The sequence below is a fragment of the Delphinus delphis genome, chromosome 8, assembly GCF_949987515.2.
Source record: "Delphinus delphis chromosome 8, mDelDel1.2, whole genome shotgun sequence".
Lineage (NCBI taxonomy): Eukaryota > Metazoa > Chordata > Mammalia > Artiodactyla > Delphinidae > Delphinus > Delphinus delphis.
The window spans coordinates 110,353,605-110,367,422 of NC_082690.1; the positions used below are offsets into that span (position 1 = coordinate 110,353,605).

The following is a 13,818-nucleotide window of genomic DNA, read 5'->3' on the forward strand; positions in this document are numbered from 1 at the left end:
TGTTTGTCTTTCGTGGACAGTTTAGTCCAGCAGCAAAATGCATTCAAGGCTGGACGTGCAACATTCCAGGTCAAACAAGCAGGTTGTCCTGACCCTGTGTCATCCACCACTGCTTCCCAAGGCCCGTCTCTCTGCTCACACCTGGGGCTGCAGGGGGATCCCTCTGGGACCAGATGATGGGGAAGGAAGAATTCCCAGCCCGGTTCTCCATTGGTCAGCTTAGTGTGAGGGAGACGGCTGGCCACAGGATGGGTCCTGCACTCCAGCCCAATCAGGAGTGGCCTGAACACCGGGGTGAGGGGCAGAGCTGCAAGCGAGTTACTTTCATTGGACCCTTGTCCCCAGAGGGGCAGCGCGTAGCCCTCAGGAACTCGGAGCACCGACCCTGCACAGGAGTCCACGTCATATGTCATCCCCAGGGATGGGAACACAGGCTCAGGTCTGCCAGTCACGTCCCACACCTTACCACCCCACTGCACCAAGCAGAGGGTGGGCACCCCTCCTGGCCGCAGTTAGCCCTCAGGTCAAAGGCCGTTAGGAGGTGCCGTGTGGCTGTGGGTAGAGTACATGGGCCCAGGGCCCCAGGGCAGGACCGGGCAGCTCTGCCTCTTCACTTCCTGGACCACTGGTGCCTTCACGTTCTCCAGCCCTGCTGCTCTGGGCTTTGTGGGTTCAGAAGTTCTGTCTCCCAAAGCTTCCTTCAGGCGACACAAAAAGGTGCCGTTGACCTACGATCTCTGGATGCCCCTTTGTTTCCCACGCCTGGGTCACAGGCAGGGCCACTTGACTCTGGTCCGCAGGAGGAGGGAGGGATGCTCCACACTGGGCCCCCTCTTGCCCAGTGTTATGGTAAATGGCCAAGTGCAGCACTCTTGCCCCAAGACGGTCACGGTGACCAAGGCCTGGGTCTCTTGGAGAAGGGGCCACATCACACCGTGACCCACTGGGCCTAGCAGAGCTGGTAGCTGACGGTGAGCAGAACGTCGCCCTGCTTTGGGCGCGTCTCAAACGTCCTCCAAGCTCCAGAGCGCCTGCGGGCTCAGCTCAGGCCTTTGCCGGGCCTTACTGCGGCTCGAGCTCCTGCGGGCTCAGCTCAGGCCTTTGCCGGGCCTTACTGCGGCTCGAGCGCCTGCGGGCTCAGCTCAGGCCTTTGCCGGGCCTTACTGCGGCTCGAGCGCCTGCGGGCTCAGCTCAGGCCTTTGCCGGGCCTTACTGCGGCTCGAGCTCCTGCGGGCTCAGCTCAGGCCTTTGCCGGGCCTTACTGCAGCTCAGCTTCTACTGCCCACCCTGTTCTTTCCCTCCCTTCTTCAGGGTTGCACACAAAGAGCCTCCCTATTCAATGTCCTTCTCAGAGTCCAGGAGCGTGGCCTGGAGTAACCCTGCAGGGCCTGTGAGCCACTGCAGCGACTCTGGATCTGGAGTGAGGTGGGGGCCCTTGGGGGGCGCAGGGGGCACAACTTGTTTTCTGTTGTAACAGGATCACTCTGGCTGGAGTAGTGAGAACGCCGAGGAGGGGGGCCCGCTAACCCAGGAGAAGGTGAGAGTGGCTTGGTCTCAGAGGTCACAGCGGGGGTGAGATTCTGCACATTCTGGAAGGTGGGACCAAATGGATCCGGTGTGAGCGGCAGAAGGTGCAGGCGTAAGCCAGTGCTTTTGTCCTGAGCAGTTGGCCGGGTGGAGCGGCCACCAGCTGTGCCCGCAGAGACCGGGCAGAGGGTGCAGTGGACTGGACACTTGTGTCCCCCTCCCCCGCTGAAATTCTAAAGTGACGGTGCTAGGAGGTGGTTAGGTCATGAGGGTGGACCCCTCATGGTAGGGTCAGTGCTCTTATAAAAGGGACCCCACAGAGCTTCGCAGCTCCTTCCACCAGTGAGGAGCCCTGAGAAGTCGGCCCTCTGCAACCAGGAAGCAGGTCTCACCAGCACCCATCGACGCTGGCACCCTGATCTCAGACCTTCAGGCTCCAGAAATGTGAGACATAAATTTCTATTATTTGTGAGCCGCTAGTCCAGGTACTTTGCTACGGGAGTCCCAGCTCAGACAGAAGCTTTGGGGGAGCCTGAGGTTTCCTATTGAGGGGCTAGGCTGGAGACCCTGGGAGCCCTCCTCCGCGGAGCACGGCAATCTGGCCCTTTGACATAAATGTGATTGACGGGCACATAGATGGCATTTTAGCCAACAGGCTGCTGGGCCCTCTGGAGGGAGATGAGACCGGGGTGCGGACACAAGCTCAGCCCCGCCCTCCCAGCCCCCTAGCTCTGGATTCAGGAGAAGCAACCAGCAAAGGAGCCTGAGAAGCAGCTGACAGCTTGGGAGGGAGGAGGGCAGTCCCCAGAGCAGGCCCTGGAGAGCTCACTGTAGCGCCCGCACAGTAACAGTCCAGGTCACAGCTGGTCCCCCAACAGGCCACCCCCCCCACCCCCGCTCTCCCTCTTCCCCGCTGTTCTCTCCTGAGCATTGTTCTTTTCCACCCGGTAGGGTGGGCACTGATGACCAGGTGATGCGGGCAGTTCTGGGGACAGAGGGGCTGTGGTTTCAGCAGCCCTGGTCCTGAGGAGCCCCGCCTAGCCCTGCCCTCAAGCCGAGGCAGCGGCCCACCCACCATGGCCCTGAGCTGGTGCGTCCGCCTCCTTTCGTCGGCGGGGGCGGGGGCTCTGAGGGGCAGACCGCAGCCACCGCATGGCCCCACCAGCAGCCTTGCAGGGGGCTCCCTAGGCTGGACTACCCGGACAGGAGGGGCTCTGGTGGCCCCGCACCGGCCCCCAGCCTCTACGGGGTCAGTGTTTCTCCGCGGGGAGCGGGGCTTTCTGGGGGGGAGGGGGACTCTGCGGGGGTTGGGGGGTGGGCTCGCGCAGGCGGGGCGGCGGGCGGCGGGGCGGGCGGGGCGACCGCTCAGCCCCGGGCTGTCATTTGTCGTTAAATTTAGCGGCGGGCCGGTCAGCCGGGCGGCGGCGGGGACTATAAGCGGCCGGGGCGCCCACCCTCGAAGCAGGAGTCTGAGCGAGGAGACGGCGCTGGAACCCATGGACACGTCGTACCCCCGCGAGGACCCCCGGGCCCCGACGCCCAACAAGGCCGACGGCACCGCCCACACGGCCCTCACGCTGGGGGCGCCGCTACCCCCACCTCGAGACCACTTGATCTGGTCGGTGTTCAGCACCCTCTACCTGAACCTGTGCTGCCTCGGCTTCCTGGCGCTGGCCTACTCCATCAAGGTGGGCCTTGGGGCGCTTCGAGGGGGCCCAAGAGCATCTCACGGGGGCTGCTTATCAAGTTGGGGTGCAGGAGTATCCACGGGGCCATCCGTCAGCCTGACGGTGGTGGGAGCCCCTCCCTCATGAGGGCTTCTCCACTGAGGCTGGGGTGCTGTTCATAAAACCGAAATGGGGGGTCTAGTTTGTCCCGAAGAGCCCAGGGTCGATGGGGCCTTATCCAAGGGCGTCTCTTCCATCAAACGCTCTCAGCACCTCTGAGAACTCCCTACCCTCGGAGGTCCTTGGAGGCTGATGCTGGCCTGGGAGCGCCACTGGGTCCATAGCTGGAGTGGGAGGATGCAGGGTCTCCTTTCAGCCCCACTTTAGGCTGAGCCCCTGATGACCCAAGGCCCCCTGGGCGGGCCAAGCCCATGTGCCCAGCTGGGGACAGTGAAGGGAGTGGGTGGAGCTCGGGCAATATCCTCTCAGGCCACACCCCTCCATCTAGATTTTGGGTCCAGCTCGGGTCCTCCAAGGTGTGGACCCAGCGGCTGCCTGGGACCGGGTGGCAGGCCCCACCCAGGCCCCAGGCAGGTGTAGAGAGCTGGCCCTGCTGTTGGCCCGCAGGCCCGAGACCAGAAGGTGACTGGAGATCTGGAAGCAGCCCGCCGGCTCGGCTCCAAAGCCAAGCGCTACAACATCCTGGCCACGGTGTGGGCTCTGGTGCCGCCTCTGCTGCTGCTGGTGCTGGTGGTGACCGGCGCCCTGCACCTGTCCCGGCTGGCCCAGGGCTCCGCCGCCTTCTTCAGCACCAAGTTCGACGACTCAGACTATGACTGACAGGCGGGGCCCTGTCCCCGCCCTGACCCAGGGACCCCAACCCCAGGGGCTCCATCCTAATCGCCTGGAACCCTGACTTGCCTACGGGCCTGAGGCCCACCCTCCAGCCCCAGCCTGGGCACCTAACACTGACCCTGAAGATCCTCCACAGGGACCCCAGGGCCTTACCCTCACCTCGATCGATGCCCCCAGTCCCCTAACCCCGCCCCCCACCCCCGCCCCCAGGCCAGCTCCTCCCTCCCCAGCCGCCAGGCTCAGCCTCAGTTTCACAATTAAAAGCGCCTGGCTCCAGAAAGTGCCTTCCAGGACTGTTCCTGGCTGGGGTGGGGGAGGGTATCTTCCTGAGGGGAGCTACCCTAGGGACCACTGCAGCCAAATCCCCCTGGACTGCCCCCAGCGTCCATGGTGGACGCCCTGCCCTGTCGGCTTGGTGCCCCGACTGTCCCCTTTGCTCAGGCACTGGGCGGCCTGCGGCTTCTGGGTGGAGGTGCCTGAGTATTTTAGAATGAAGTTTGAGAAGTCGGGCTTTGATCTCTGCCGCTCTGTGGTTTAGCGGCCTGTCTTTCAGAATGTGTGTGCTGTGTCTCTGCGTCCACGTGCCTGCCCATCCCCGAGTCAGCGTGTGTGCACACGTGCTAAGGGGAGTCCCTGACCAGTGAGACTTGTCCTTGCCGTGCACGTTCCTGTCTGTGGCTGGGCCTGTGTTGACCTCCTTCTTTGGGTCACTCTGTCCTTGTGACCCTGCGTCCCTTTAATTCTGATCTGTCCCGGCAGTGGGTTCCCTCCTTCCTGGATCAGTGGGGCTGGACACAGACACACAGGCACACAGACATGGTCACGCCGTCACCCGTGCACACGTCCATCACGCACAGGTGCACAGGAGCACCTTGTGCACACGCACGATTGTACAGAAAGGGAGGCGTGGGGTGCGAGGGCGTTTTCCCAGTGCCTCTGTGCGGGTGCACGTCCTCGCATCAGTTACCTCCCTTATGTAACCCCCCGGCAGCCCCAGCAGAGCCTGGCAGAGTGGGGGCTGCCAAAGACACACGTACACCCTGTGTGGCTGGGGGTGAGGCCCCTGGGCCTTGCTGTGGCCGGGCCAATGACAGGGCAGGCTAATTGCAGGGGCCTTAACCACAGGGTGGCTCAGGGCTCTGAATACCCCACCCATGGTCCCTTCCCTCCCTTTGCCTGCCCACCCTGCCTGGGCTGGGGGCGTGGGTCTCTGTCTAGCTCCTGTACTTGGAGCCCCCAGAGTAGCCCCCCTCTTGTGACGGCCAACAGTTGGTCCAGCTGTCTCTAAAGCGTGCCAGCAGAGATGAGCCCCGGCCGCAGGCCGGCAGTACCCCAGCCCCCTGCTGAGTGTGCGCTGCTCTGAGCCAGCCCCTGAGGCAGAGGTTGTGCTGGCCGGGGCCTGGGGTGGAGATGGAGCAGTGCCCCTTCCTGGGCACTGGCCCTACATTGGACTAAGGACAAGGCCAGCGCTCGGACTAGGATGGAGACGGCGTTCCAACACTGAGCTCCAGGTTTGGCCCAGGAAGGGACCAACCCATGCTGGACACAGAGGCTGGGAGCAGGGGTCAGCCTGTGTGTAGCCGGGTACATGTCTCCAAGCAGGGGATGGTCTTCTGGTCTCCACATTTGGTGAGGGGAGCAGACATTGTCCAGCCCTTGCCCAGTTGCTGAGGACGGAGAATACGCGGTCAAGCCAGGCACAGAAGGTCACCAGAAACCCTTCCAGCCTGTGTCCTGGGCAGGTTGAAGGACCCTGGTCAGGTTCAGGCAATTGGCTGTCATGGGCCGGACCAGCCAGGCCAGCACACACATGCTGCCACCGTCACGGCCCCTTGGAGGGTTGCCCCTCCACAGGCACAGGTAGGTGTGCGTGCGCGCGCACACACACACACGGCACACACACGCGACACGTATCAAGCTACGTCAGTCCTGTGGGTGAAGGGCCACCTACCACCCCCACCTGATGCCTGTGCCCACATCTGGCTCCAGGGCTGCAAAGGCAAATGTCTGCTTCATGGGGACAGTCCCTGGCCACCATGCTGTGCTTCAGCAGACCTGCCTGGGCCTTTGCGGCACTGCCACCGGTTGAGCGAGAGCCTGTGGGCCCCTGGGGGAGCCCCACCAAGTCGCGGGATCCATTCTGAGGCCACAGGCCCTCAGGGAGCTGGTCTGCAGCTCGGCCACACTCCCTGCAGCCACCCCCTTCCCTCTCTCCCTCATGGGGCTTCAGTCCATCACAGTTTGTCTGCCTGGTGTCTGCTTCTTGGAGAACTCGGGCTAACTCTCCACTGAGAACAGAGAGCACGGTCTGCAGATGAAGGAGGGGCGCAGACGTTGACGGGACTCGCTTACTTGCTCTGCGCGAGCAAGTGACTGTGCTTCCCAGCCGCGTGGAAGGGAAACTTGATCCTTTACGAAACCCTCACGTTCAGCAGGGAGCTCGCCAGCTCCTCACAGCAGACAAAGCTTGCCCATTCCTCAGGCAGATCTGCTGCAGCAGGCTCGGCCCTCGCCAGGATTTCCATGGCAGACACCATCTCCCCTCACCCTGGGGAAACCCAAGTCTGCTGTGCCAACTGAGGGGCTGAAGCCCAGGAAGAGACAGTGGGCAGAGCCTCGGCTGAGGGCAGCCTGCCCAGGACAGGTGGGCCCAGGGCCATGGCCTGGAACTCACGCACACCCGGCCCCAGTCCTTCTGGCTGGTCAGAGGAAATGCAGGGTCTTGCTCCACACCCCACTCCCCTGCCTTCCTGGCTGAGGAAAGGCATGTGACAGAGACCATCCGACTTGACTGAAGTGGCCCAGAGGCAAGAGGACCCAAGGACTGAGGATGCCGAGTGCTCACAACAGCCCAGGAGCACCTGGACCCAGCCATACCTGATGCTCCCTCATGTGACACAGAAGGGTCCTTTGTGAAGCTGCGATGCGGTGTCCCAAGTAATCCCACAGGAGACTGAGTCTCCCCCACGCCCCTCATCCTGCCATGCTCCCCATCAAGGCCGGCATCTGCCTCTGTCTTCGCAGAACCGCTGGCCCTTCTCCCACCTCACCCTGTGGGGTCCTAGGGAAGGGGCACTGAGGGAGGGCAGGAACAGACATGCTGTGTGAGGCTGCAAGAAAGCTGACCATCTATGGGGGGTTAGGCTGGGGAGGGTCTCAGGCTAGAGGCAGAGTCTTGAACTTGGGCCAAAGAGTCCAGACTTTCCTTGGAACCCGTGAGCCTGGCTGCCGTGTGGAGGAGGGTGGGAGGGGGCGGCAGGCTGGGAGGGCGTTGAGGAGGGGGGGGGTGCAGCCAGCAGGGGCACCCGCAGAGGGAGTGGCCGGGGGGAGGACCTGAGAGACATCCCTGAAGCCAATAGCCCTGGTCGTTTTGGGGGAGGGGGCAGGACTGGGCGGGGGGCGGGGGGGACTCAGTGGGGCTGGAGGGCCCAAGGGTGTCCCAGAGGGGGTCCTGTGGGCTCTGCGCAGATGCTTAATGTCTTCAAACAATCTTCCCAGGAAACTCTTGGGGCAGAACTTGCTGCCCCTGCTTCCTACAGGTGTGACCTCTGTATCCGGCCAGCTGAGCAGGGAAAGGAGACCTTGTGTCCTGCAGGGAGAGGAAGCATTGTGGGGTGAGGGCACACACTGGGGGCTACCTTGGGGGTCACGTGCCCTGGACCCCTGGGTGGGTCTGGGAGTGGCGGCCTACCTGGGGACAGGGGGAGCCGATTCTGTGATGGCCACAGCTCAGCCTCCAGCGGGGGGGCCCAGGGCCCTGCTCGGGCAGTGACCTCAACTGTCACAGACCCTTCAGAGAAGGAAAAGTCAAGCTTGCTCCCCTGGTAGGAGATGCCAGAAACGCACACTCTGGAGATCCCCGCTGGACACATGGGGTCGAAGGTCAAACCGGCCTCAGTGATCCTGCGGCGAGGGGAAGGTTCTGTGAGGAGGCGGGTGGCGGCAGGTGGTTGCCCTCTGCCTGCCACTGCACTCACCTGAATCCTGTGACCCCAAAGAGCACCGCCTGCAGGAAGCCCCCCATGCCTGTCAGGAAGTTCACGGCACCCGACCTGTCTGCATTCTCCGTCCACACCTGCAGGGGGCAAAGCAGTCAGTGCAGGAGGTGGGCGTGGTCGGCGTGTAGGTCGAGGCTCTGGCCAGGCTGACCTTGAAGGGCTCCGTGACGTTGGCGAAGCTCCTCTGCAGGAGGTCCCACGCCCGCCCGGGGTCCTTCAGCTCCATCCAGCCCACTGCAAACATGCTCTGGGGACAGAGATCAGAGGTCACGCTGGGGTGAGGCCCACTGCAGGGGGAAGGAAGACTGAGACCAGTGGGGCAGGGCCGGGGCTGCCCTGGGGACCACCACCCCACACCCTGCAGTTTCCTTACCCAGGTCATGGCAGGGCCCTGGGGGGACGTCACAGCCTCATACATCTCCAGGTTTTGCCTGCGAACTTGAGGACTCAGGGGGAAGGGGACGGGGTACCCCAGGAGCACAACATCTGCCTGCTTCACCTCCTCTCCTGGGGGGAGGGGGGAGATGCTGCTGATGGGGTGAGGTGGGGAGGGCAGGGGCTGCCCTGTTGGAAAGGGGGCATCCAGGGCGGACACGAGGTCCTGTGGGAGGGGAGAAGGGCCCTGAAGGAGCTCCAAGTCCACTCACCAGGCTGGTACCCATCAAACTCAGGGTGGAAGTTCAGTTTCGGGTCAAAGGGCACCTTGATCTTATCAGCCACCACCAGCCACTGGTTGGGGACGGGCTGACCCAGGTCCTGGGCCAGGGCAGCAGCAAAGCGCAGGCTAGGAGTAGAGATGGGGAGAGGTGGGCTGCAGCCCTGCACTCCTGGCTGGCCCCCTGCATGGTGGAGGTGGGGCGGGTTCTTGGATCTGACCTGTTCTGGACCAGGACATTGGTGTACACGGAGTTGTCGACCCCTGAATGGTATTCGTCAGGGGGCATGACTCCTGGGCACATAAGTACAAGTTGGTATTCAGTGCAGGGTCTTAGGGACCTGCCCCTGATGCCAGTCGCCAGTGTGGGCCTGGCAGCATCAGGTGCTGGTGACCACATGCTGAACTGAGAAGCACCACCTGCTTCCCCACTTGTGACCATCCACTCCCCCTGCCCCTTCCCCGTCATCCACACTCCTCCCACCATGGCCACGCTCTCACCCTTCAGGTGGAACTTCTCCTCCCCGGGGCTCCACTCTACGCGGCTGCACCAAAACTCAGCCACGGCACTGACCACATCCCAGCCCCCAGCCTCTCGGAACAGCTGCAAGTCCTGGAGAGCAGGAGGTGGTGCATCAGAGGCCGTGGCTGTGATTCTAGTTCCCACTGGTCACTGCATTTCTTGCCAACGCCTACCCTTCTGAGTGCCCAGAAGTGAAGGCCTGGCTCTGAGATGCTCCACCGGACCGGCCGGACAGGAAGTCATGGCAGTGTGGAGGGCGTGGCCTCGCTAGGTAGGAGGTCACACGTGGTGGCACAGTGACACCTCACCTGGGTGGTGTGGTAGTACAGCTGGAAGGCCAGCACCACGGCCCCGTTGATGTGGATCTCCTGGGTCCCATAAATGGCCTCAGGGCAGACCTCCAGGCCGGAGCCCGCGCTCTCCCAGGCAAACTTGGCTCCCTGCGGGGTTGGAGTAGACTTGACTCCGCTCTCGGGGGGCCGGGGGTAGCCCACCCCGGTTCTCAACGCTCTCAGCCTTCAGCCATGGAGGGCAGACAGAGGCGGGGGCACCAGTTGTCCCGCGTGACCTCGTGGGGGCCTGTGGGCTCTGAGTGCCCTCTGTGTGGCCCCATCGTGGGCCAGGTGGCTTCTGCCCCGTTTCCACTGTGTACTTGCCCTGGGGCAGGGCAGTGAGGGGACGTCCTGCGGGGTCCCGGTCAGGCTGCTGTTCCCACACGTACAGTACAGGCTGGGGGATGCCACAGAGCCTCTATGAGAATCCAGGACATTCCAGCCACACCCACAGAGGGGGCTGGGTGAGGGATGAAGACCTGGGGGGTGGTATGGGACGTCAGCCCTTGGGGGGGCCCCGTAGGGTAGGTGCTCAGTCCCCCTCACCTGGTAGCCTAGGTTCTGGGCGTTGTACAGGGCTCCACCGAGCGTCCGGATGCGGTACTGCAGGAGAGCCCTGGCGGCCTCCGGGTGGAACATCAGGATACTGGGGAACATCCAGAGGTCCTGCGAGCACAGCCGAGGGGCCCCCTCGTCCTGGCGCTACAGCCGAGGGGCCCCTCATCCTGGCGCTCTCACTCCTCTCTCCCCACGGGCCACACCCAGCTCCCTCCTCTCCTGCCTCATCTGGGTCTGTCCTGGGCCCTCTGCCTGCCAACCCCACAGTCCGATCCCCAGCCCAGATGATCCTCAGACCTGGTCCCCAGCGGGCATCTGCGTCTGCCCAGGGCTCAGGCCAGAGTCTGGGTGTGGGCAGCCTGGTGGGGGTGGGGGGGTGCCTGCTCTGTTGCTCACTAGCTGGCCGACCCAGAGTGAGCAGCTCGGCCTCTCTGAGCCTCACCTGTGAAGGGAGCACAGCAGCAGCTTCTCCGGCATCAGGAAATGTGCAGCAGCATCCCGGACCCTCCCAAGCCCGGCCGGCAGCCGGTCCTGGCTGCCTCACCTCGCTCCACCCTCGCTCCACTCAGCAGCCACAGGGGTCTTCCCAGAGCCCACGGCTGCCCATGTCCTTCCCCAGTTAAAGTCTCCTCAGCCCCCTCTACAACCGCTCTTCCTGCAGCGGTGAGGGCCCCCTGCACAGATGCCCTGCACAGATGCCGCACCTGCTCAGTTCTGGGCCTCTGAACCTTCTGGTTCCCTTGCCTGAATCACATCACTCGTTTTCACCAAATGCCTACACAGCCTTCAGCCGAGACACTACTTCCTCCAGGAAGCCTTCCGTCTGCCACGGTCCCTGGGCCTCCCCAACCACAGCCCCACCCCATGCAGGATAGAGGCAGCAGCTCTGTGTACAGCCGGCTCTGCAGCAGGTGTGCGTTAAGGGTGGGTGGCGCGCACCTGGTCCCAGAAGACGTGGCCCCAGTAGCATTCCTCACGGCTCCCGTTGGAGAGGCCGCCTGGGCTGAGGCCGTGGCAGACGTATCCTGGGGCCCCGGGCTGGGGCAGGGCACTGAGCAGGTAGTAGAGAGCTCCACGCAGGGCCTGGCGCAGACGCAGGGGCCCCTCCACATCCAGGCCACAGCCTGCCCAGAGCTGGGCCCAGGCCTGTGCGTGGGCCATGTAGAGAGTGCGCCTGGCCTGCAGCTGCAGGGCATCGGCGAGGCAGGCCTGGGCTTCGGCCTGGCTGCCACCCACCACCGTCAGGAACTCCCACGTCCCATCCTCCTCCCCTTCCCCAAGGGTCAAGGCTGGGGGCACCGGCGTCCACAGCATGTGCACCTCCTGCTGTGCCCCCCCAGGCTGCTCGGGGGTGAGTGTGTGGCCGTACAGGTACCTGCAACAGGACGGCTGTGTCTCAGGGACGGGCTCCCTCCTCGGGCTACCCAGCCGGCCCCCCGCCCCCTCCTCACCGGGCTCCCTGGAAGTCAGGACCCAGATGCAGGTCCAGGTCCGGGCTTTCTGGGGAGAAGGTTGACTGCAGCAGCACGGTGATGGGCCAGCTCCCTGTGGCCAAGCGGGTGATGGACACACTGAAGGCCAGGACGTGAGGCAGCGTGCGGTGGGCATAGATGCGCTGGGAGGCCCGGAAGCTGGGGCCCTCCAGGGTGTGCAGAAAGGAGCCTGGCGGGGCGGGGGTGGGGAGGGGAAGACAGGACAACTCGCACACCCCACTCAGGGCCGCCGAGGACAGTCCCAAAGCTGCCGGCGGGGAGTGGAGTCACCTCCAAGCCCCAGATGCCCTGTCTGGGGAGCGACAGCTGCACAGGCGCCGCCAGCTCCTGCCAGCCCAGGAGGCCCGTCGGGCTGAAGGCCTCACAAAGTGGCCTCTCAGAGCTTCCTTTTCTTTGGGAGTCGGCATCCTCTCGATGGAACCTCTGTCGGGTCTCCCACTCACTTGGAACAATGGCGGAGGGGAGGGGGAGGTCAGGCAGTGGCTACCTGTGTTAGTGTCCAGGACAAAGGTCTTGGTCAGCTGCTCTCCTGATCCTGCAGGGGCCTCCAGCTGGACATTGAGGGGACTGGGCAGAATGGCCCGGTGCGTATCCCCCCAAGCCCCATTGTACACTCCGCTCACATGCAGTGTCTCATGATACACGCGTGTGCCCAAGTAGGCATTGGTCACGGTGGCCAAGAGCCGGGGGTCACTGGGCAGAGAATGGGCAGTGAATCTGGTGGCGTCCTTGCCAGCATCCTCCATGGCAAGGTTGGCTCAGCGGAGGGGCCTGCAAAAGGGGGAGTCAGAGGCCCCCACCGTTGGTTGGGCCTCCCTTTTCTGTAAACCCTGAGGCTTGCCTTGGAACCTGGTTAATGCCCCCACGGGTGGAGGGACGTGTGTGACCCACCTGGGCAGCCCCGACTGTCCAGAACCCCACTCTCAAGCCACCCCAGGAAACACCCTCAACCCTCAGAGACCCTCGCCCCCAATACTGATCTCCAGGGACACAGCAGAGGCCCCGGACTCCCACCTTAGGGCCTCAGTCCCTTCCAGCTCTCTCCGGGCGCACTGCCTCGAAGCCGTCCAGCTGGCGGGAAGGGAGGAGGCCTCAGCCGGCGGGCCTCACCCTCCAGGAGGCCGGCTGGGTACGGGGTGGGGTGCCGGCAGCAGCTGGGGGTTGGGGGGCAGGCGGGCCGTCGGCCGCGTCCCTGGGGCTCGCCGCAGCCCAGCAGCGTCCCTCGGCTCCAGCGGGTGGCCGCCGGACCGGAGGGAGAAGTAGCCAGGGGCGGCCTTGTCACCGGAAGGCCCCGCGGTCCCCGCCCCAGGGCGCGCAGCGCGGGCCGGATGGAACGTCCCCACCCCCGGGGCGGGCCGCCTCGACCAGTCGTGCCTGCGAGGCTGCGAGGAGCCCAGCTCCAACTCTCCCTTGAGTCTTCTCCAAGGGTGGAACTGAGAGGGGCGGGGTTTCGGCTTAGGTGTCCCCTCTCTTGCCGCCGGGTCGTGCCTCTCTCCCTGAACCCCCGTCCGCCCCGGAGAGGTGAGGCAGGTCCCCCTCCTGGAGCCCCGCCTTCCTTTGTCCCCGCCCCACTTTCTGGCTCTTCCCAGCCTCGTCTCTCAGCCTCTACCCACTTGCCCCCTGCCCCGCTGGAGGCTCCAGGCCCTGGGGCTGTCTGGACCTCGTCTCTCTGGCCCTGGTCTGACCCGAATGACTGTGCTCTGACCACTCGCCCAGCCAGAGACACTCGAATTCAACGTGTCCCTGAAACCTGCCCTTGCCGTGGCCTGCCCAGCACAGGCCGTGGTGACTTCACCCATCCCGCTGCTCAGGCCCGCTGTCCCCCCACCTACATCCACCGGCGCGTCCCCCTTCCAGGGCGTGCCCGCTCTCACCAGGCCGTGCTCCTGGGTTAGTGCAGTCCTTGCTCTGGCCCCACAGCCCTTGTCAGCAGAGCCAGAGCCACAACTACCCCAGGAGTGGGCAAGTTCTCACAGCCTGCAGTGGTGCCCACCTCACCGGCAGGACAAGCTACCCAGGGCCGCCTCCCCGCCCTCAGCCCCTCCCCCATCCCGCTGCTGCCACCCTGGCTTCCTTGCTGCTTCTGCACCAAGCTCGCTCCTTGTTATGGATTGAATGTGATCCCCCCAAACCAATCCGTTGAATTCTAATCCCCAGTGTGATGGTATTTGGAGGTGGGGCCTTTGGGACGTAATTAGGTCACGAGCTGT

The 13,818-nt window shown here is 64.1% G+C and overlaps 2 protein-coding genes across 2 annotated transcripts; one reads left to right on the forward strand and one right to left on the reverse strand.

The window, feature by feature from the left end:
* Nucleotides 1–2,443: 2,443 nt before the first annotated feature.
* IFITM5 (interferon induced transmembrane protein 5) lies at nucleotides 2,444–4,467 on the forward strand. Its single transcript, XM_060017587.1, has 3 exons — nucleotides 2,444–2,776; nucleotides 2,927–3,215; nucleotides 3,822–4,467. Exons 1-3 carry the CDS (start codon nucleotides 2,604–2,606, stop codon nucleotides 4,032–4,034), a joined length of 675 nt encoding a protein of 224 aa, XP_059873570.1. The 5' UTR covers nucleotides 2,444–2,603; the 3' UTR covers nucleotides 4,035–4,467.
* An 860-nt stretch (nucleotides 4,468–5,327) lies between these two features.
* PGGHG (protein-glucosylgalactosylhydroxylysine glucosidase) lies at nucleotides 5,328–12,897 on the reverse strand. The gene is made up of 14 exons (XM_060019630.1): nucleotides 12,623–12,897; nucleotides 12,096–12,379; nucleotides 11,567–11,777; nucleotides 11,055–11,490; nucleotides 10,104–10,223; nucleotides 9,534–9,665; nucleotides 9,204–9,315; nucleotides 8,924–8,996; nucleotides 8,695–8,831; nucleotides 8,421–8,554; nucleotides 8,199–8,294; nucleotides 8,027–8,124; nucleotides 7,741–7,952; nucleotides 5,328–7,638 (listed from the first exon to the last, which is right to left on the reverse strand). The coding sequence occupies exons 2-14, from the start codon at nucleotides 12,352–12,354 to the stop codon at nucleotides 7,583–7,585; spliced, it is 2,076 nt and encodes a 691-aa protein (XP_059875613.1). The 5' UTR covers nucleotides 12,355–12,379; nucleotides 12,623–12,897; the 3' UTR covers nucleotides 5,328–7,582.
* Between the last annotated feature and the right edge of the window lie 921 nt (nucleotides 12,898–13,818).